The following is a 14,898-nucleotide window of genomic DNA, read 5'->3' as shown; positions in this document are numbered from 1 at the left end:
GAGCCTCTCTCTTTCCCGATGACCACAGCATGGGAAACGCTTCTCTTCTTACCTCAAACCCGGATAAGGAGAGGAGGCCTGGATCCAAGCATGGTGACCCACACATGTAGTCCTGGCACTTGAGAGGTTGAGGCAGGAAGATAGCCAGCCTGGTCTACATTGTGCGTTCTAGACCAGCCTGGGCTACAGAGACCCTCTCAAAATAAGACAAAACACAAGATAGGTCTGGTGGCCAATCCCGAAGTCTCCAGAGACAGGTACTAAGGGAAAATGAACCACAAACCTAGCAGCAAGGGTTGCCATATCTGAGTATGTACAGTGTCCACGAGTCACGAATGTCCCCAGTAGACACATGCACACACTCCCCTCCATTGTGCTGTGAGCTCCAAAAACTTCAAATACATGGATTGGTTGCTGATGTGGCCCTTTAATTCACAGCTCCCTCTCTCCAGCCTGTACAAGCCGAGTTGGGAGAAGGTACCCAGAAACTCCCTGAGAATTCGATTAGATTAAATGCTATCCGAGGAAAAGCAGCAATGATATCTGATAACTCAGTCAAACAACTGCCCTTCTGGATCTGAGCCTGTGGTCCTGCAGGGCTTTGGGCGGGGTCCAGGGGTCTGGAACACCTTCAGAAGCTTCCCCTGGACCTTCTCAAAGCCCGATTTAGTGCCTTTGTGAGCCCAGGGACACACCCTCGTTGTCTGCAGGCCTGGTCTCTTGTGGAAAACAGACCTCAGGTCCTCTCTAGCATAAGAGAAAAAAACCTCTTTGACCCCATATTCAGGACTAATCTATTTCTTTAAAAGTTCTCGCCTTTTTTTTTTTATTCCATGGATTTTTAGGAGACACTGCTCCTGCAAGTGCAGCCCCTCAGCAGAGGCCCTTTCTCTCATGTCTCCCCATCTTAGCCCATTTACTCTCCCCACCCTAAATAAAAGTCATTGAGGTTTCTCTGGGGCCCAGGAGATGGACAGAATTCAGATCTGCTTGAGTGGTTTTCATGTCTCTAACATGAAGCTGGCACTCCACGGTAGCAGCAGTGAGGAGGTGCAGTGTTTGCATGTACCTTCAGAAAGTTCACTATCGGGAGCGCTGGCGGGGCCCTGCGGGTGCTGCACAGGCGCTGGACCAGGCTCAGAAACGGCCGCCAGGCAGTTCTCCAGCCTCCAGAAGTTCTAAGAGGGTGAGCTGGGTGAGGAGAGGACTGTGGCTCGCAGGGCTAACCTGGACCTCAGCCACCAGACGACGATGTTCTGGTGGAATATCAGTAAACATTCCAGCATTTCCAGAAAGCCCCTCGTCTGAATATCTGGAAATGGATGCCCACCAGTTCCAGGACAGACACCTTCCAAAGCCACAGGCCTCTAGAGATATGATGGCTGACTCTAGATGGCTCAGGCCAATCTTAAAAGACTGTCCGACTCCCAGGAGTCAACCTGAGCCTGAAGTGGGGACAGGTCTGCGTTAATGCCCACCCACTCGGGCAGGAAGGCAGCCTTGGGCCTGAAGATTTTCAGAAACTCTGAGTCTGGCAGGGTGAAGTTGGCAAGGTATACAGTGTCTCCGCCAGCTAAGTAGGCAGCCCAGAAGCCAAAGGTACCGACGGTCATGATGGTATGGTTGCACTGGGTGAGCAGCGCAAAGTCTTTCCCTGGCGTGCTCTCCTGCCCGTTGCCAGCGAAGACCACATCACCCCGGGATGCGTCAATATTCTCCATACACCATTCCATGCCGTTGCTGGTGACCACAAAGATGGGGTCTTTGTGTCTGGCCCGGAACCAGTCCATGGCTTGCTGGAGGTAAGCTTGGTCACCCACCACACCTTTCCAGCGATTGGGCATCACCTCGAGGTAGTCTCCACGACGCACGTGGACACCCACAAAAGTGTGAGGGCGGCTGCCCGAGGGGCCCAGACGGAGCCTGCTTAGCAGGTGCTGGGCACCTTCCCGAAGGTGGTCGTGCAGGGTGAACTCCCTGCGGATCTGTTCCCGGAGATGGTGGAAAAAGGTCCAAGAACAAGGGAAACCCGACAGCTTGAGGAAGGGGTCCTGCAGCTGGGAGTACTCCTCTGACATCCAGTCATGTAGCACCAAATGCTGCCAAGGCGTGAGGCTGTCCACCTCAGGGTCCAGCACCGGCAGGGAGATGCGGAACACGGGGGCCAGGGTGGCGTGCATCTCAGGCTGAATGAAAGCTGGGCGGCCGTTGAGCTGAGCCAAGGCCATCAATGTGGCATACTGCCCCATCTGGTTACCGAACCTGCCTGCCGGGGAGATGGTCCAAGTCCCAGAGAGTGAGGACGATGGCGTGGGGCAGGAAGGGGAGGCATTGAATGCCTGCGATGGGCGGGGCAGGCACACCATGGCCACTGGGGACTTCAGCACCTGGTAGTCTGGACACAGGATAGAGAGGGTTAGCTCGCTTCCAAAGAAGTTTCCTCCGTGCAGGTGGAAAATGAAGGAGCCGGTGGAGAGCGCGCAGACCAGCAAGAAGACCAGGCAGAGCTGCCTCCGGCTGGGGGTCCACATGGCTGTGGGGGGAAAGGTGGATTAGAAGGTGGCAGCGGCAGAGGCTGGGACTCCTCCAGCTACGGCAGCTGCAGTGAACATCTCCTCAGTCATAAGCTGAGAGCCTACAGCCGGCGTTGTAAAGATTTGAATCTCTAGGGATGGGGTCAGGAGGTGTGCCAATGAGTGGCTGTCAGACAGGGAGATCGGGCCGCCTGGGAACTCACAACTCGACTACTTTCTCAGGGGCACCTGTAAGTAGGGGCACGTTCTACTCCGCAGGCAGAGGTTGGGGACCAGGGGAAGCCCAGGTGAGGAGGAGGCCTTTAGAACTGTAAAAGCAAACCCCTGTGAGGCAGGAATAAACATCTGTTTATCCCATATACTAAAGAAACGGCTCAACCCAAGTCTGCCCGGCTTGGTGAACACAAAAGCTTGGGTGAATCCAAGGCAGCCACAGAGCTGAGAAGCCCTCCGCACGCATCCCTGGGGGAGCCTGTGGACCTTGGAACTTCCTGTGAACTCGTTTATTTTCCTGAGTCCGGAGCCTTGCTGTGGCGGGAGGGAAGGATTCTTATGGGGGAGAGGTTGCGATTGGATTCCAGGTTTTGAGAAAGACCGGCCGGGATAGCGTTGGAGTGGCCTAGATACCCACGTCATCCCTGGGGGTCTGGCATGCTCGTGCCGACTAACCTGAGTTCCTCGCTGGTGGTACAAACCGATTCTTTTAGTCTGAGCTTCCAGTCCCAAAATAGAGCCTTCATCGGCCACGCTTGGCGGTCAGGAGCCCCGGCTCCGTAGCCCTTCGGTCTAGGCTTTCTTCCTGCAACTGACTGAGAAGGCTGAGGGCTTGGAGACCCGGAGGGAAAGAAAGGGAGAGAGGCCGGGTTCCCAGGTGCGCCGCCTCCGCCCTTCGGGCCGGGCAGGTAGCAGAAGGCGGAGCCGCATCCTTCCTGGGGCCTCACCCGGGCGGGCGTTCAGGTGAGGGAGGCCCCACGCTCTGTCCGCCTCCCGAGGTGGGTTGCCGCCGCACCCCTTGTCCCCTCCTCTCGCATCACTGACGCCCAGCTGGCCCCCAGAATTTGCCGCATACTCTGCACGGACCCCCGCTGCAAGGCTGAACCCGGGAGCTCAGATCCCACCCGCGTTCCCTTCTCCGGTGCCGGGACTTAGTGCCTGCTGCCCTTACCTGGATGCTCTGGGAGTAGTCACGCCCCAGTGGAGCAAGGTCTGGATACCCGCCCCCTCTTCCAACCCAGCCAGCTGCACCCTCCCTGGAGGATGGAGAACCTGTTTGCCAGCTGCCACAGCCCAGGCACAAGTCTTCGCACACATCACACAGTCCCTGCCCCAAATCCCTCTTTGGAGCTATCCTAAATTCTGCGGCCCAGCTGTTGCTTTCTAGACTGGCAAACAGAGCAGGTAACTTTTTTTTGTTTTGTTTGGTTTTTCGAGACAGGGTTTCTCTGTGGCTTTGGAGGCTGTCCTGGAACTCACTCTGTAGTCCAGGCTGGACTCGAACTCACAGAGATCCACCTGCCTCTGCCTCCCGAGTGCTGGGATTAAAGGCGTGCGCCACCAACGCCCGGCCAGAGCAGGTAACTTTTTCTGACCAGGAAGAGGTGGAAAGAGTTGTCTAATGTTCTTTCTGGGCAGCCGCTGGTGTGGCTGTGGACAAAGGTCTCGGTTCTCCCGTGTCCTGAGTCTATAATTGTCCAGTGTCGGCCGCCCCACAGCCTCACCCTTACCTGAGCGTTGACACCCTACAAAGACTCGGGAATTCCACCTGGCTGGCCCAAGATTAGATCATTTCTCCAGGCGACCAAGGCCCAGGCCCGCCTCAGACCTAAAGGTCTATTGCCCAGCCTTCTCCCTTAGACTCCCTCAGTCCCAAGGGTCCTGCCCAGGCTTCCTCCTCCTGACCCAGGAATTTGCCCCAGCATGCCTTTGACTGCAAGAACTCATCCAGCTCTTCCCCTGGCTCGGCGGGAAGGAGCTGATGATCCTACCCATCCCCCAGGGTGTCCGGGGAGTACCAGTGCCGAGCAGTCTCTGGTGAAAGAAGTGCCAGGATTGCATCAGGGAGGTCGGCAGAAGAGCACAGCATCTGAACGCTAAGCAGGGGTTGCTGAGGGTGACTGGCCGGCGACCAGCTGGGAGCCTTCCACCTGCAGACTCGTCTTCCACACGGCTGATGCCGCTTTCCCGCCGATTAAAGAAAGCCTCAGACCCCAACACCCCGTGAACATGGAAGTTCAAACAGGGTGGAGCACACAGCTCAGCTGCTTACACAGAAAGTCTGAGACCCAGGGCTCCTTCTGCTACCTGGGAGGCAGACCCCAGCCTCCTCCCTCAGACCCAGGAGCCAGACCCCAGCCTCCTCCCTCAGACCCAGGGCTCCAGGCCCAGCCTCCTCCCTCAGACCCAGGAGTCAGACCCCAGCCTCCTCCCTCAGACCCAAGGCTCCAGGCTCAGCCTCCTCCCTCAGACCCCAGGGCTCCAGGCCCAGCCTCCTCCCTCAGACCCAGGAGTGCAGACCCCAGCCTCCTCCCTCAGACCCAGGAGTCAGACCCCAGCCTCCTCCCTCAGACCCCAGCCTCCTCCATCAGACCCAGGAGTGCAGACCCCAGCCTCCTCCCTCAGACCCAGGGCTCCAGGCCCAGCCTCCTCCCTCAGACCCCAGCCTCCTCCCTCAGACCCCAGCCTCCTCCCTCAGACCCCAGCCTCCTCCCTCAGATCTAGGAGTGCAGACCCCAGCCTCCTCCCTCAGACCCCAGCCTCCTCCATCAGACCCAGGAGTGCAGACCCCAGCCTCCTCCCTCAGACCCAGGAGTCAGACCCCAGCCTCCTCCCTCAGACCCCAGCCTCCTCCCTCAGACCCAGGGCTCCAGGCCCAGCCTCCTCCCTCAGACCCAGGAGTGCAGACCCCAGCCTCCTCCCTCAGACCCCAGCCTCCTCCCTCAGACCCCAGCCTCCTCCCTCAGACCCAGGAGTGCAGACCCCAGCCTCCTCCCTCAGACCCCAGCCTCCTCCCTCAGACCCCAGCCTCCTCCCTCAGACCCAGGAGTGCAGACCCCAGCCTCCTCCTGATCCATGCCAGCCCTTTCCTTCGGACCCCTATTGGAAAGACCCCCCCACCCCCGTTGCATCATCCGTCCAGGCTGCCCTGGCCACGGTGGAATTCAGGTTTCTGCCAAGTGTGTCAAATATCACGCGTCAGGAGTGGGGAGGGCACGTGGGCGGGCCTGTCTGGGTATAAATTCTGGGACTGCTGGGATCACCAGACAGCCTGAGTGTCTTGTCAGCCAGGCGTTCGGTGGGAGACACAGGCATTCATGTTGCCTGGGCCACAGGCTGCAGCTGGATCCATCCGCTCTGCTGGGACACCCAAGTCAGAGGCCAGCTCCGACCACCGCCCCTCAGACTCGCTCGCCGGGGCCCTCCTAGAGAAGCGCGTTATTGATGGACTGGATGACATCTAGAGTCGGGGTCCCGGGACTGTGGGTCCCTCTGCTGGCTGTCTTCCTGCTGGGGGTCTCCCAGGCACGCCCCATCCCTGACTCCAGCCCCCTCCTCCAGTTTGGGGGTCAAGTCCGGCACCGGCACCTCTACACAGACGACGACCAGGACACGGAAGCCCACCTGGAGATCAGGGAGGACGGCACGGTGGAAGGCACCGCACACCGCAGCCCGGAAAGTGAGTGCGGTGAGGAGCAGGCTCCTGGGTCCTCCCAGGCGTAGGCAGGCTCTGAGTGTCTGTGTTTGGCCCCAACAGGTCTCCTGGAGCTCAAAGCCTTGAAGCCGGGGGTCATCCAAATCCTGGGTGTCAAGGCTGCTAGGTTTCTTTGCCAGCAACCAGACGGAAGCCTGTACGGATCGGTGAGTCCGTCTCTGAGGTCTGCCCTCAGAGGCCCCGGGCCCGAGACAGGGTTCCGGGGCTGGGCCCTTGGGGATGCGCCGCGGGTCACCGGGCTTTCCTTTGTCCCCAGCCTCACTTCGATCCCGAGGCCTGCAGTTTCCGGGAGCTCCTGCTTGAGGATGGATACAATGTGTACCAGTCGGAAGCCCACGGCCTGCCCCTGCGCCTGCCCCAGAGGGACGCTCCGAGCCAGCCCCCAGCATCCTGGGGACCGGTGCGCTTCCTGCCAGTGCCCGGACTGTTCCAGCCGCCCCACGACCTCCCAGGGCGCCCGGCCCCAGAGCCTCCGGACGTGGGCTCCTCCGACCCACTGAGCATGGTGGGGCCTTTGCAGGACGGGAGCCCCAGCTATGCCTCCTGAGCCTCCCTGACTCAGGGAACGTATCTTTTGGGGTTTCTTCTTATTTATTGTGGGTATTTATCTATTTATTTTAAATTTTTTCTTACTTGGGACAATAAAGAGTCTGAAAGACAAATGTGTGTTTGAGAAGTGAAACGCGTTTCTCGTGTTTCTTTGACCGTGAGGTGCCACCCCACACCGGGCACCATTTCCCAGCATTCCTGGCCCCGCAGCCCGCAGTAGCGGATCAGAACTGTTCCTCAAAACTGCCTTCGCAGGGGGACTTCGGTTTGCTGTTGTCCTGTGGGACACCCACAGTCTCATGAGAGAGGAAGATTTTGATAATACTCTGTTTTACAGTGTTTTCTTGGGGGGTGTGCACAGCCTGTGTGTTATGGGTCAGAGGACAACTTGCAAGAGTCACTTCTCCAGGGGTGGTGGCCCGCGCCTTTAATCCCAGCACTCGGGAGGCAGAGGAGGCCAGCCTGGTCTACAGAGTGAGTTCCAGGACAGCCAGAGCCACGCAGAGAAGCCCTGGAAACAGAAGCAAACCAGACTCAGTTCTCTTCTCTACCGCGTGGGGTCTGGTGATTCTTAACTCAGGCACCAAGCTTGCCTTTGCCAGCGGGGCCATCTCAGCCGCCCCAAAGGACTTTTCTTAAACCCCATCTTGGGCCTGTGATGACTTTCTTTTTAAAGACAGGGTCTCACTATGTAGCCCTGGCTAGCCTGTAACTCACTGTGTAGACAGAGCTGGCTGTGTTCAAAACCACACTGATTCACCTGCCTCTGCTTCCCCAGTGCTGGGACTAATAGTGTGCACAACCACAGTCAACCTCTATTTCTAAATCACATCCGCAGTAGCTGAGATTAGGAAGTTAACGCAAGTTCTTTTGTTTCCAGAAGATGGGATCATGGGCTTATCCTTGCTAGGCAAGGCAGCACTACTCCCCCAGCCCCTCACTGGGGGATTCTAGGCAGGGCTCTAACACTGGGGCAAGCCCTCAGCCCCTCACTGGGGGATTCTAGGCAGGGCTCTAACACTGGGGCAAGCCCTCAGCCCCTCACTGGGGGATTCTAGGCAGGGCTCTAACACTGGGGTAAGCCCTCAGCCCCTCACTGGGGGATTCTAGGCAGGGGTTCTCCCACTGTGACAAAGCCTCAGCTCTTTCTGAGATTTTAGGCAAGGGGCTCTATTTTCTGTCACACCTCAGCTTTCCATTTTGCTTTTTCTTTTGAGACAGAATCTCACTAAGTTGCCCATGCTGACTTTGAGTATGTGATCCTCCTGCCTCAGCCTCTTGAGTGAGAGAACAGACTTAGGCCATCAGTCTTAGCTCTATAGCAGTACTGACTGAGCTCATATAACAATGGCATGAAATACAGGGGTGGCGGGCCGGCATGAGGCACATACTGGCTGGCGCACTGAGGAGTCAGAGTACACACACCGTCACCCTCACCCAGCCTGCCCAGTTATTTATGTCAGAGAATTATCAAACTCTATCCCGGCAAACCTTCTTGAAGTTGTGATTAAATACACTTCACATACCTGGGCATGGTGATGCATAATTTTAATCCCAGCATTCAGGAGGTAGAGACAGTCGGACCTCCATGAGTTTGAGGCCAACCGGGTCTACAGAGTGAATTCCAGGCCAGTCAGGGCTACATAGTGAGATCTGTATAAAAAAGGAAAGAGAAGGAAGGAAGAAAGAAGGGAGGGAGAGAGAGAGAGGAAGGAGAGAGAGAAGGAAGGAAGGGAGGAAGGCAGGGAGGGAGGGAGGGAGAAAGAGAGAGAGAGAGAGAGAGAGAGAGAACAGGAAAACACCAAACACTTCACATAAAAATTTCAAGTTAACCATAAGTGTACAATTAGAAGTAGTGAATACCGGGCGTTGGTGGCGCACAACTTTAATCCCAGCACTCGGGAGGCAGAGGCAGGTGGATCTCTGTGAGTTCAATGCCAGCCTGGTCTACAGAGCGAGTTCCAGGAAAGCCTCCAAAACAATACAGAGAAACCCTGTCTCGAAAAACCACACACACACAAAAAGAAGTAGTGAATAAATGCACACTGTTGTGTAATCTAACTCTTTATTTGTTTTTGAGACAGGTTCTCAGTGTGTGGCTCAGTAGTGAATAAATCCACATTGTTGTATGATCTAACTCTTTGTTTATTTGTTTTTGAGACAGGTTCTCAGTGGGTGGGTCATGCTGCCAGTGACCTACAATTCTGTCTCAGCCTCCTGAGTGCTGGGGTTACCGTGTGAGCCCCAAACATGGCGTACATTCCATCTTCAAAGCTTTTCATCTTTTTCGCTTTTGTCTTTAGAGACAGAGTCGCATCAAATAGTGGAAACTCTCCTTGAACTCCCAGCAATCCTCCTGTCCCAGCGTCTACTTTACAGAGTGAAGATTACAGACATGTGTCGCCATGGAAGGCAAGAATTTAGCCTTTTTGGAAAACTGAAACTCTGTCTCATTCCTTTTCCTGTAAATTTTGGGTCAGTTAGAAAGATTGTGGTGAAACTTTTTTACGTCTGACTAGTGTTTTGTGTGTAGACAAGAAAAAGCCGTGACTATTTGGGTTTTTGTTAATGATCAATTAATTTTTAAAGAATTAACTTTCCTTGTCAACAGTCCTCCACCAAGCTTCCACAACTAAAAATAGCAAGCCAAGAATTTCACAATTTTATTTTCCTCAAATATTTGAACATTGTAAGTATAATTAAGGGGCACCTGGGCTGGAAGTGTGGCCGTGGGGTGCTCATCTGGAATGCACTGAGTGTCCTCAGCGCTCCCCAAGCTGGGAGTGGGGGCTCCTGGCAAGGCAAGGGGACTAGGAGTTCAAGACCAGCTGTGTAAGTTCAGGGCCAGGCCTGGGAAGGCAGGGGCATGTGTTTCACAGTGTGCATGTAAAGGTCAGAGAGCAACCTTTGGGGAGTCAGCTCTCGCCTCCTACCATGAGTCCTGATGATCAAATCCAGGTTGTCAGGCTTGGCAGCAAGCACCTTTTCCCACTGAGCCTTATTGCTAGCCCTGTGTGTGTTTTAAACTTCTTTGAAAGATGTGTTTTATTTTATTTTTCTTTTGCCAGGTTCTCAAGAAGCCAACACCTCCGATGCAAAAGCAAAGGTTTCTTTTTATTGTTCAAACTGCCCAGCTTGGATCTCACTCCATGGCAGGGAAATGAGATGCCAACCAGCCAAAAAGAGAAGCTTTTAAAAGGGCAGATCAGCAGGGCGTTGGTGGCGCACGCCTTTAGTCCCAGCACTCGGGAGGCAGAGGCAGGCGGATCTCTGTGAGTTCGAGGCCAGCCTGGTCTACAGAGCGAGTTCTAGGACAGGCTCCAAAGCAATACAGAGAAACCCTGTCTGGAAAGAAAAACCAAACAAACAAAAAGACAGGGCACAGGACTGCAGGGTTACAGTCACAGGGTCTGTCAGTTATCCCGTGGGCCCAAGGGATCTTTACAACCTAACAACCAGCAATTAGCACACCACACATAGGAATTTCGACACAAGTGGTGGACAGTCACCACCCTTTCTCTGAGAATGCTCAGGCACCGGCCACAGTATTCCCAATCATTAGAAGTTCCTGTTTCAGGGCCCAAGTTTTTTTGTTTTTTGTTTGTTTGTTTGTTTGTTTTTGTTTGTTTGTTTGTTTTTGGTTTTTCGAGACAGGGGTTCTCTGTATTGTTTTGGAGAATTTCCTGGAACTAGCTCTGTAGACCAGGCTGGCCTCGAACTCACAGAGATCCGCCTGCCTCTGCCTCCCGAGTGCTGGGATTAAAGTCCTGCACCACCAATGCCTGGCTATCTGCTTTATTTTTATGCATGTATATGTGTGTCTGTGTGGTTATGTGCACATCTGTACAGGACGCTCTGAGGCCAGAAAAGGGTGTCAAACCCCTGAAGATGGAGGTACAGGTGATTGCGAGCCTCTAGACATTGGATCTGGGAACTAGACTCACACTCCCTCGTGAGAGCACCAAGAACTGTCCACCACTTGTCCCTCCCTCCTTTTGTTTGGTTGTTTGAGACAGGGACTCATGCAGCCCAGGCTAAACTGGAACTTGCTATGTAGCTGAGGATGGCCTTATATTCCAGAGCTTCCTGTGCCCAGCTTGCAAATGCTGGGACTAACTACCGGTGAGCATCCCACCTTGCCTGGTTTCTATAGTGATAGATGAGCTCTCTAGCAACTAAACTGCACCCTCAGCCAAAAGAAGCCGTGGAGAGCCCTTTACCCCTGCACTTGGGAGGCAGCAGGAGGAATAGCTCTGAATTCAAGGCCAACCCGGTCTGTATCATGAGTTCCAGGACAGCCAGGGCTACACGGAGAAACTGCCTCATCAAACAAACGGTTGTGATGTTTGAGTGAGAAATGTTCCCCATAGGATCGTGTGTCTGCACACTTGGTCTCCAGTTGACAGCTCTGTTTAGGGAGGTTATGGGAGCTGTTAGGAAGTAGAGCGTTTCTGTTCGTCCCGGGAAGCTGGCACTCAGGGTTTGTTTATATACCCACCTACTTCCTCCTCCCTCCCTCCCTCTCTCTCCCTCCCTCTCTCTCTCTCTCTCTCTCTCTCTCTCTCTCCCTCCCTCCCTCTCTCTCTCTCCCTCCCTCTCTCTCCCTCCCTCTCTCTCTCTCTCTCTCCCTCCCTCTCTCTCCCTCTCTCTCTCTCTCTCCCTCCCTCTCTCTCTCTCTGTCTCTCTCTGTGTCTCTCTCTCCCTCCCTCTCTCTCTCTCTCTCTCTGTCTCTCTCTCTGTGTGTGTCTCTGTCTCCCTCCCTCTCTCTCTCTCCCTCTCTCTCTCTCTCTCTCTCTCTCTCTCTCTCTCTCTCTCTCCAGTGAGTGGACAAAATGTCATCAGTCATCTTCCCATTAGAAACCTTTCTTCCTCAGGTTGCTTTTGGTATCAGAAAACTAATACCAGTGTGCATACACATATATTAATATATCATATATGTATTACAACAGGCTTGACTTTGGGCCACCAACCAGCTCCCAAATCATGACACAGAGAATTGTTACTAGTTATGAATCTTCAGCTTTATAAATTAAATTAACTTTTTTTTTCCAGAAAGGGTTTCTCTGTGGTTTTGGAAGCTGTCCTGGAACTCTCTCCGTAGACCAGGCTGGTCTCAAACTCACAGAGATCCGCCTGCCTCTGCCTCCCGAGTGCTGGGATTAAAGGTGTGCACCACCACTGCCCAGCAAATTAAATTAACTTTCTTCCTCCAGTTTTTTTTATCTTTCCTTCATTTTGTATGTCCTACTTGGTGTTTGTCTGGCAGCTGCCTGGCAGACCCTTTCTCCCTCATTCTCCACTTGCTCATTCTCTGGAGCCTAGGTTCCTCCTCCTCCTTCCTCTCCCTGCCTGTCCCTCTACTGCCTAGCTGTGGCCTTTCAGCTTTTTATTCTACCAACCAGGCACCTCAGGCAGGCAGAGCAACACATCTTTCCGTAGTTAAACAACGGCAGCATAAACAAAGGCAGCACACCTTCACGGAGTTAGAGTAGTGTTCCTCAGCAGTGGGTAAACTCTGTTCCCCACTCAGCCTCCGGTGTGCAGCGACGCAGGTGGGCATACATAAATCTAGAATAACCCACAGATTCACATGCTTCCTGATGCACAGTTTCAAGGTATCCACTCCTCAATTTTCTTCTTTTCTTTTTGATTTTTTTTTGAGACAGGGTTTCTCTGTGTAACCCTGGCTGTCCTGGAACTCACCCTGTAGACCAGGCTGGCCACAACCTCCAGCCTGCCTCTACCTCCAGAGTCCTGGGACTAAAGCTGTGCCCTGCACCACCTGGCTCAAACCATGTACAGAGGGAAAAGAGTACCTTGGCAGGAGAAAGCGTGGGCAGCTGCTCCCAAACCTTGTGACAAAACCAAATTTGACTGAGAGGAATGAACACAGAGTCTGCTGAGTCACAAGATAAGCAAAATGCCATGTTGATGATTTTGTTGCCAAAGAATTTGGCTTTGAGGGAACATCAGGATTGCACATATCTGGGGGACAAAACAGGCCTTTGACCTTCTTGTGTCAAGGCCAGAGAGAAGAGACAATGGTTGACACGGAAGGACGTATTTGTCCTTTTGTGTCCTGACTTCACTGTGTAGCCAAGGATGACCCGGAACTTGAGATCTTCCTGCAGGGTCGAGTGAGTCCAACTATATCTGGCCTCAGGCTTCATATGCCACACAGGCCAGTAGATACTGTTAATGAAATGTTTTATGTTGTGTTTTCAAAAATATGAAGCAAATGGAGGGGGTGCAGTGAGATGGCCCAGCAATGGTAAAAGATGTTTGCTGCAAATGCTGGTTCCTGGGAGCCACGTAGCGGGAGAAGAGAGCAAACTGCCACAGGCTGCCCTCTGACTTCATGTGTGTGCTGTGGGTTCCCGTGGCCAGCACACATGGACGGGGGCACACATGCACGGGGGGGTACACACACACACACACACACACACACACGCACACACACACACACATGCACGCACACACACGTTTTTTTCTAAGTTAGAGAGAGCCAGGCATTGGTGGGCCTTTAATCCCAGTACTTGGGAGGCAGAGGCAGGCACATTTCTGTGAGTTCCAGGACAGCCTCCAAAACAATACAGAGAAACCCTGTCTTGAAAAACAAAAACCAAACAAAACGCTAGAGAGATAGCTCAGTGTTTAAGAATTCCATGCCCTCTTCTGGCTTCTGTATACACTACACTCACATGTGTAACACACACACACACACACACACACACACACACTAAAAAGGTATAATGGAACTGAGCATGGTGGTATATAATATTCCTAATCCTAGCATTCAAACAACTGAGACAGGAGGATAGGTAATTTGAAGCCAACATGAGATCCATAGCAAAGCAATGTCTCAAAATACAACGGGTCAGCGAAATGGCCATGAGCCAAAGCTCTTTGAGGCTCTGCCCCTGGAACCCAGGTGGAAGACAGAGCGAACCCTGTAAAGATGCCTTCTGACCACCACGTTCCTGCCACGGTGCGTTCACGCACACGGGCTTCTTTGCTTTTGTTTTTTGAGACAGTCTCACTTTGTAGCACTGGCTGATCTGGAACTTACTGTGTAGCCTCAAACTCACAGAGATCTGCCTGCCTCTCCCTCTTTGAGCTGGGACTACAGGTGTTCACCACCACGCCCAGTCCTTGTATTGATTTCTTTTTTATTCTACTCTGGAGGGCTGGTGGGTAACGCCTCCTACAATGTGCATGCTGTGCAAATAGTTCCTGAGCTCTTGTTTAGGGAAACAGTCTATACATTGAGTGCACATACAATTTTATTCCAACTTGTTTTAAAATTCACAGGAAAGTTTATGTAGTACACTGTAAAGAGACTAGTAGCAAGGGCAGTAACAGATATATACAATTCACGTATACATATATCTAAATATCTACTGTTGTAAAATATTACTTTAGCTGTGTAAAGATGTGTTTCATTTATTTATGCTGCATTTGTTTAACAATATGTTACTTTGCCTGCCTAAGGCACCTGATTGGTCTAAATAAAAAACCGAATGTCCATTAGCTAGGCAATAGAGGGATCGGCAGAGAGAATAAGTAGGAGGAGAAATCTAGGCTTGAAAAAGAAGAGAAAACAAGAGGAGAGAGAGGAGAATGAGGGAGAAAGGGAGGTGCCCGGGGTTACCAGACACAGGCAGCAGGAAAGTAGGACACGCAGAATGAAGGAAAGTTAAAAAGCCCAGAGGGAGCCGGGCGGTGGTGGCGCACACCTTTAATCCCAGCACTCGGGAGGCAGAGGCAGGCGGATCTCTTGTGAGTTCGAGGCCGGGCTGGACCGATAGCCCCCGAAACAATACAGAGAAACCCTGTCTCGTAAAAACCAAAAAAAAAAAAAAAAAAAAAAAGAAAAGCCCAGAGGGAAAGTGAAGACGAAGAGAAACGGGTTAAACTAAGTTTTAAGAGCTAGTGGGGCGAGCATTAGATAAAGCAGGGTATTCGCAACTGATAATAAGTCTCATGTCATGAGTTGGGAGCTGGTTGGTGGCCCAAAAGAAAGCCTGATACATCTACAATACAAGGGCCTGTGGGTGTAGCTCACTGGTAGGGCTCCTGCTTAGAATCTTCCAGTGGGAGGGGCAG

The 14,898-nt window shown here is 53.1% G+C and overlaps 2 protein-coding genes across 2 annotated transcripts; one reads left to right on the top strand and one right to left on the bottom strand.

Annotated features, from left to right (window-relative positions):
* Positions 1-407: 407 nt before the first annotated feature.
* Fut1 (fucosyltransferase 1 (H blood group)) lies at positions 408-4,001 on the bottom strand. Its single transcript, XM_005084706.4, has 2 exons — positions 3,204-4,001; positions 408-2,533 (listed from the first exon to the last, which is right to left on the bottom strand). Exon 2 carries the CDS (start codon positions 2,529-2,531, stop codon positions 1,398-1,400), a length of 1,134 nt encoding a protein of 377 aa, XP_005084763.1. The 5' UTR covers positions 2,532-2,533; positions 3,204-4,001; the 3' UTR covers positions 408-1,397.
* A 1,522-nt stretch (positions 4,002-5,523) lies between these two features.
* On the top strand, positions 5,524-6,901 carry Fgf21 (fibroblast growth factor 21). Its single transcript, XM_005084708.4, has 3 exons — positions 5,524-6,207; positions 6,286-6,389; positions 6,500-6,901. The coding sequence occupies exons 1-3, from the start codon at positions 5,973-5,975 to the stop codon at positions 6,788-6,790; spliced, it is 630 nt and encodes a 209-aa protein (XP_005084765.1). The 5' UTR covers positions 5,524-5,972; the 3' UTR covers positions 6,791-6,901.
* The last annotated feature ends 7,997 nt before the right edge of the window (positions 6,902-14,898 follow it).

This window comes from Mesocricetus auratus, unplaced genomic scaffold, assembly GCF_017639785.1.
Source record: "Mesocricetus auratus isolate SY011 unplaced genomic scaffold, BCM_Maur_2.0 Super-Scaffold_100054, whole genome shotgun sequence".
NCBI lineage: Eukaryota > Metazoa > Chordata > Mammalia > Rodentia > Cricetidae > Mesocricetus > Mesocricetus auratus.
This window is presented reverse-complemented; position numbering and strand designations above follow the sequence as displayed.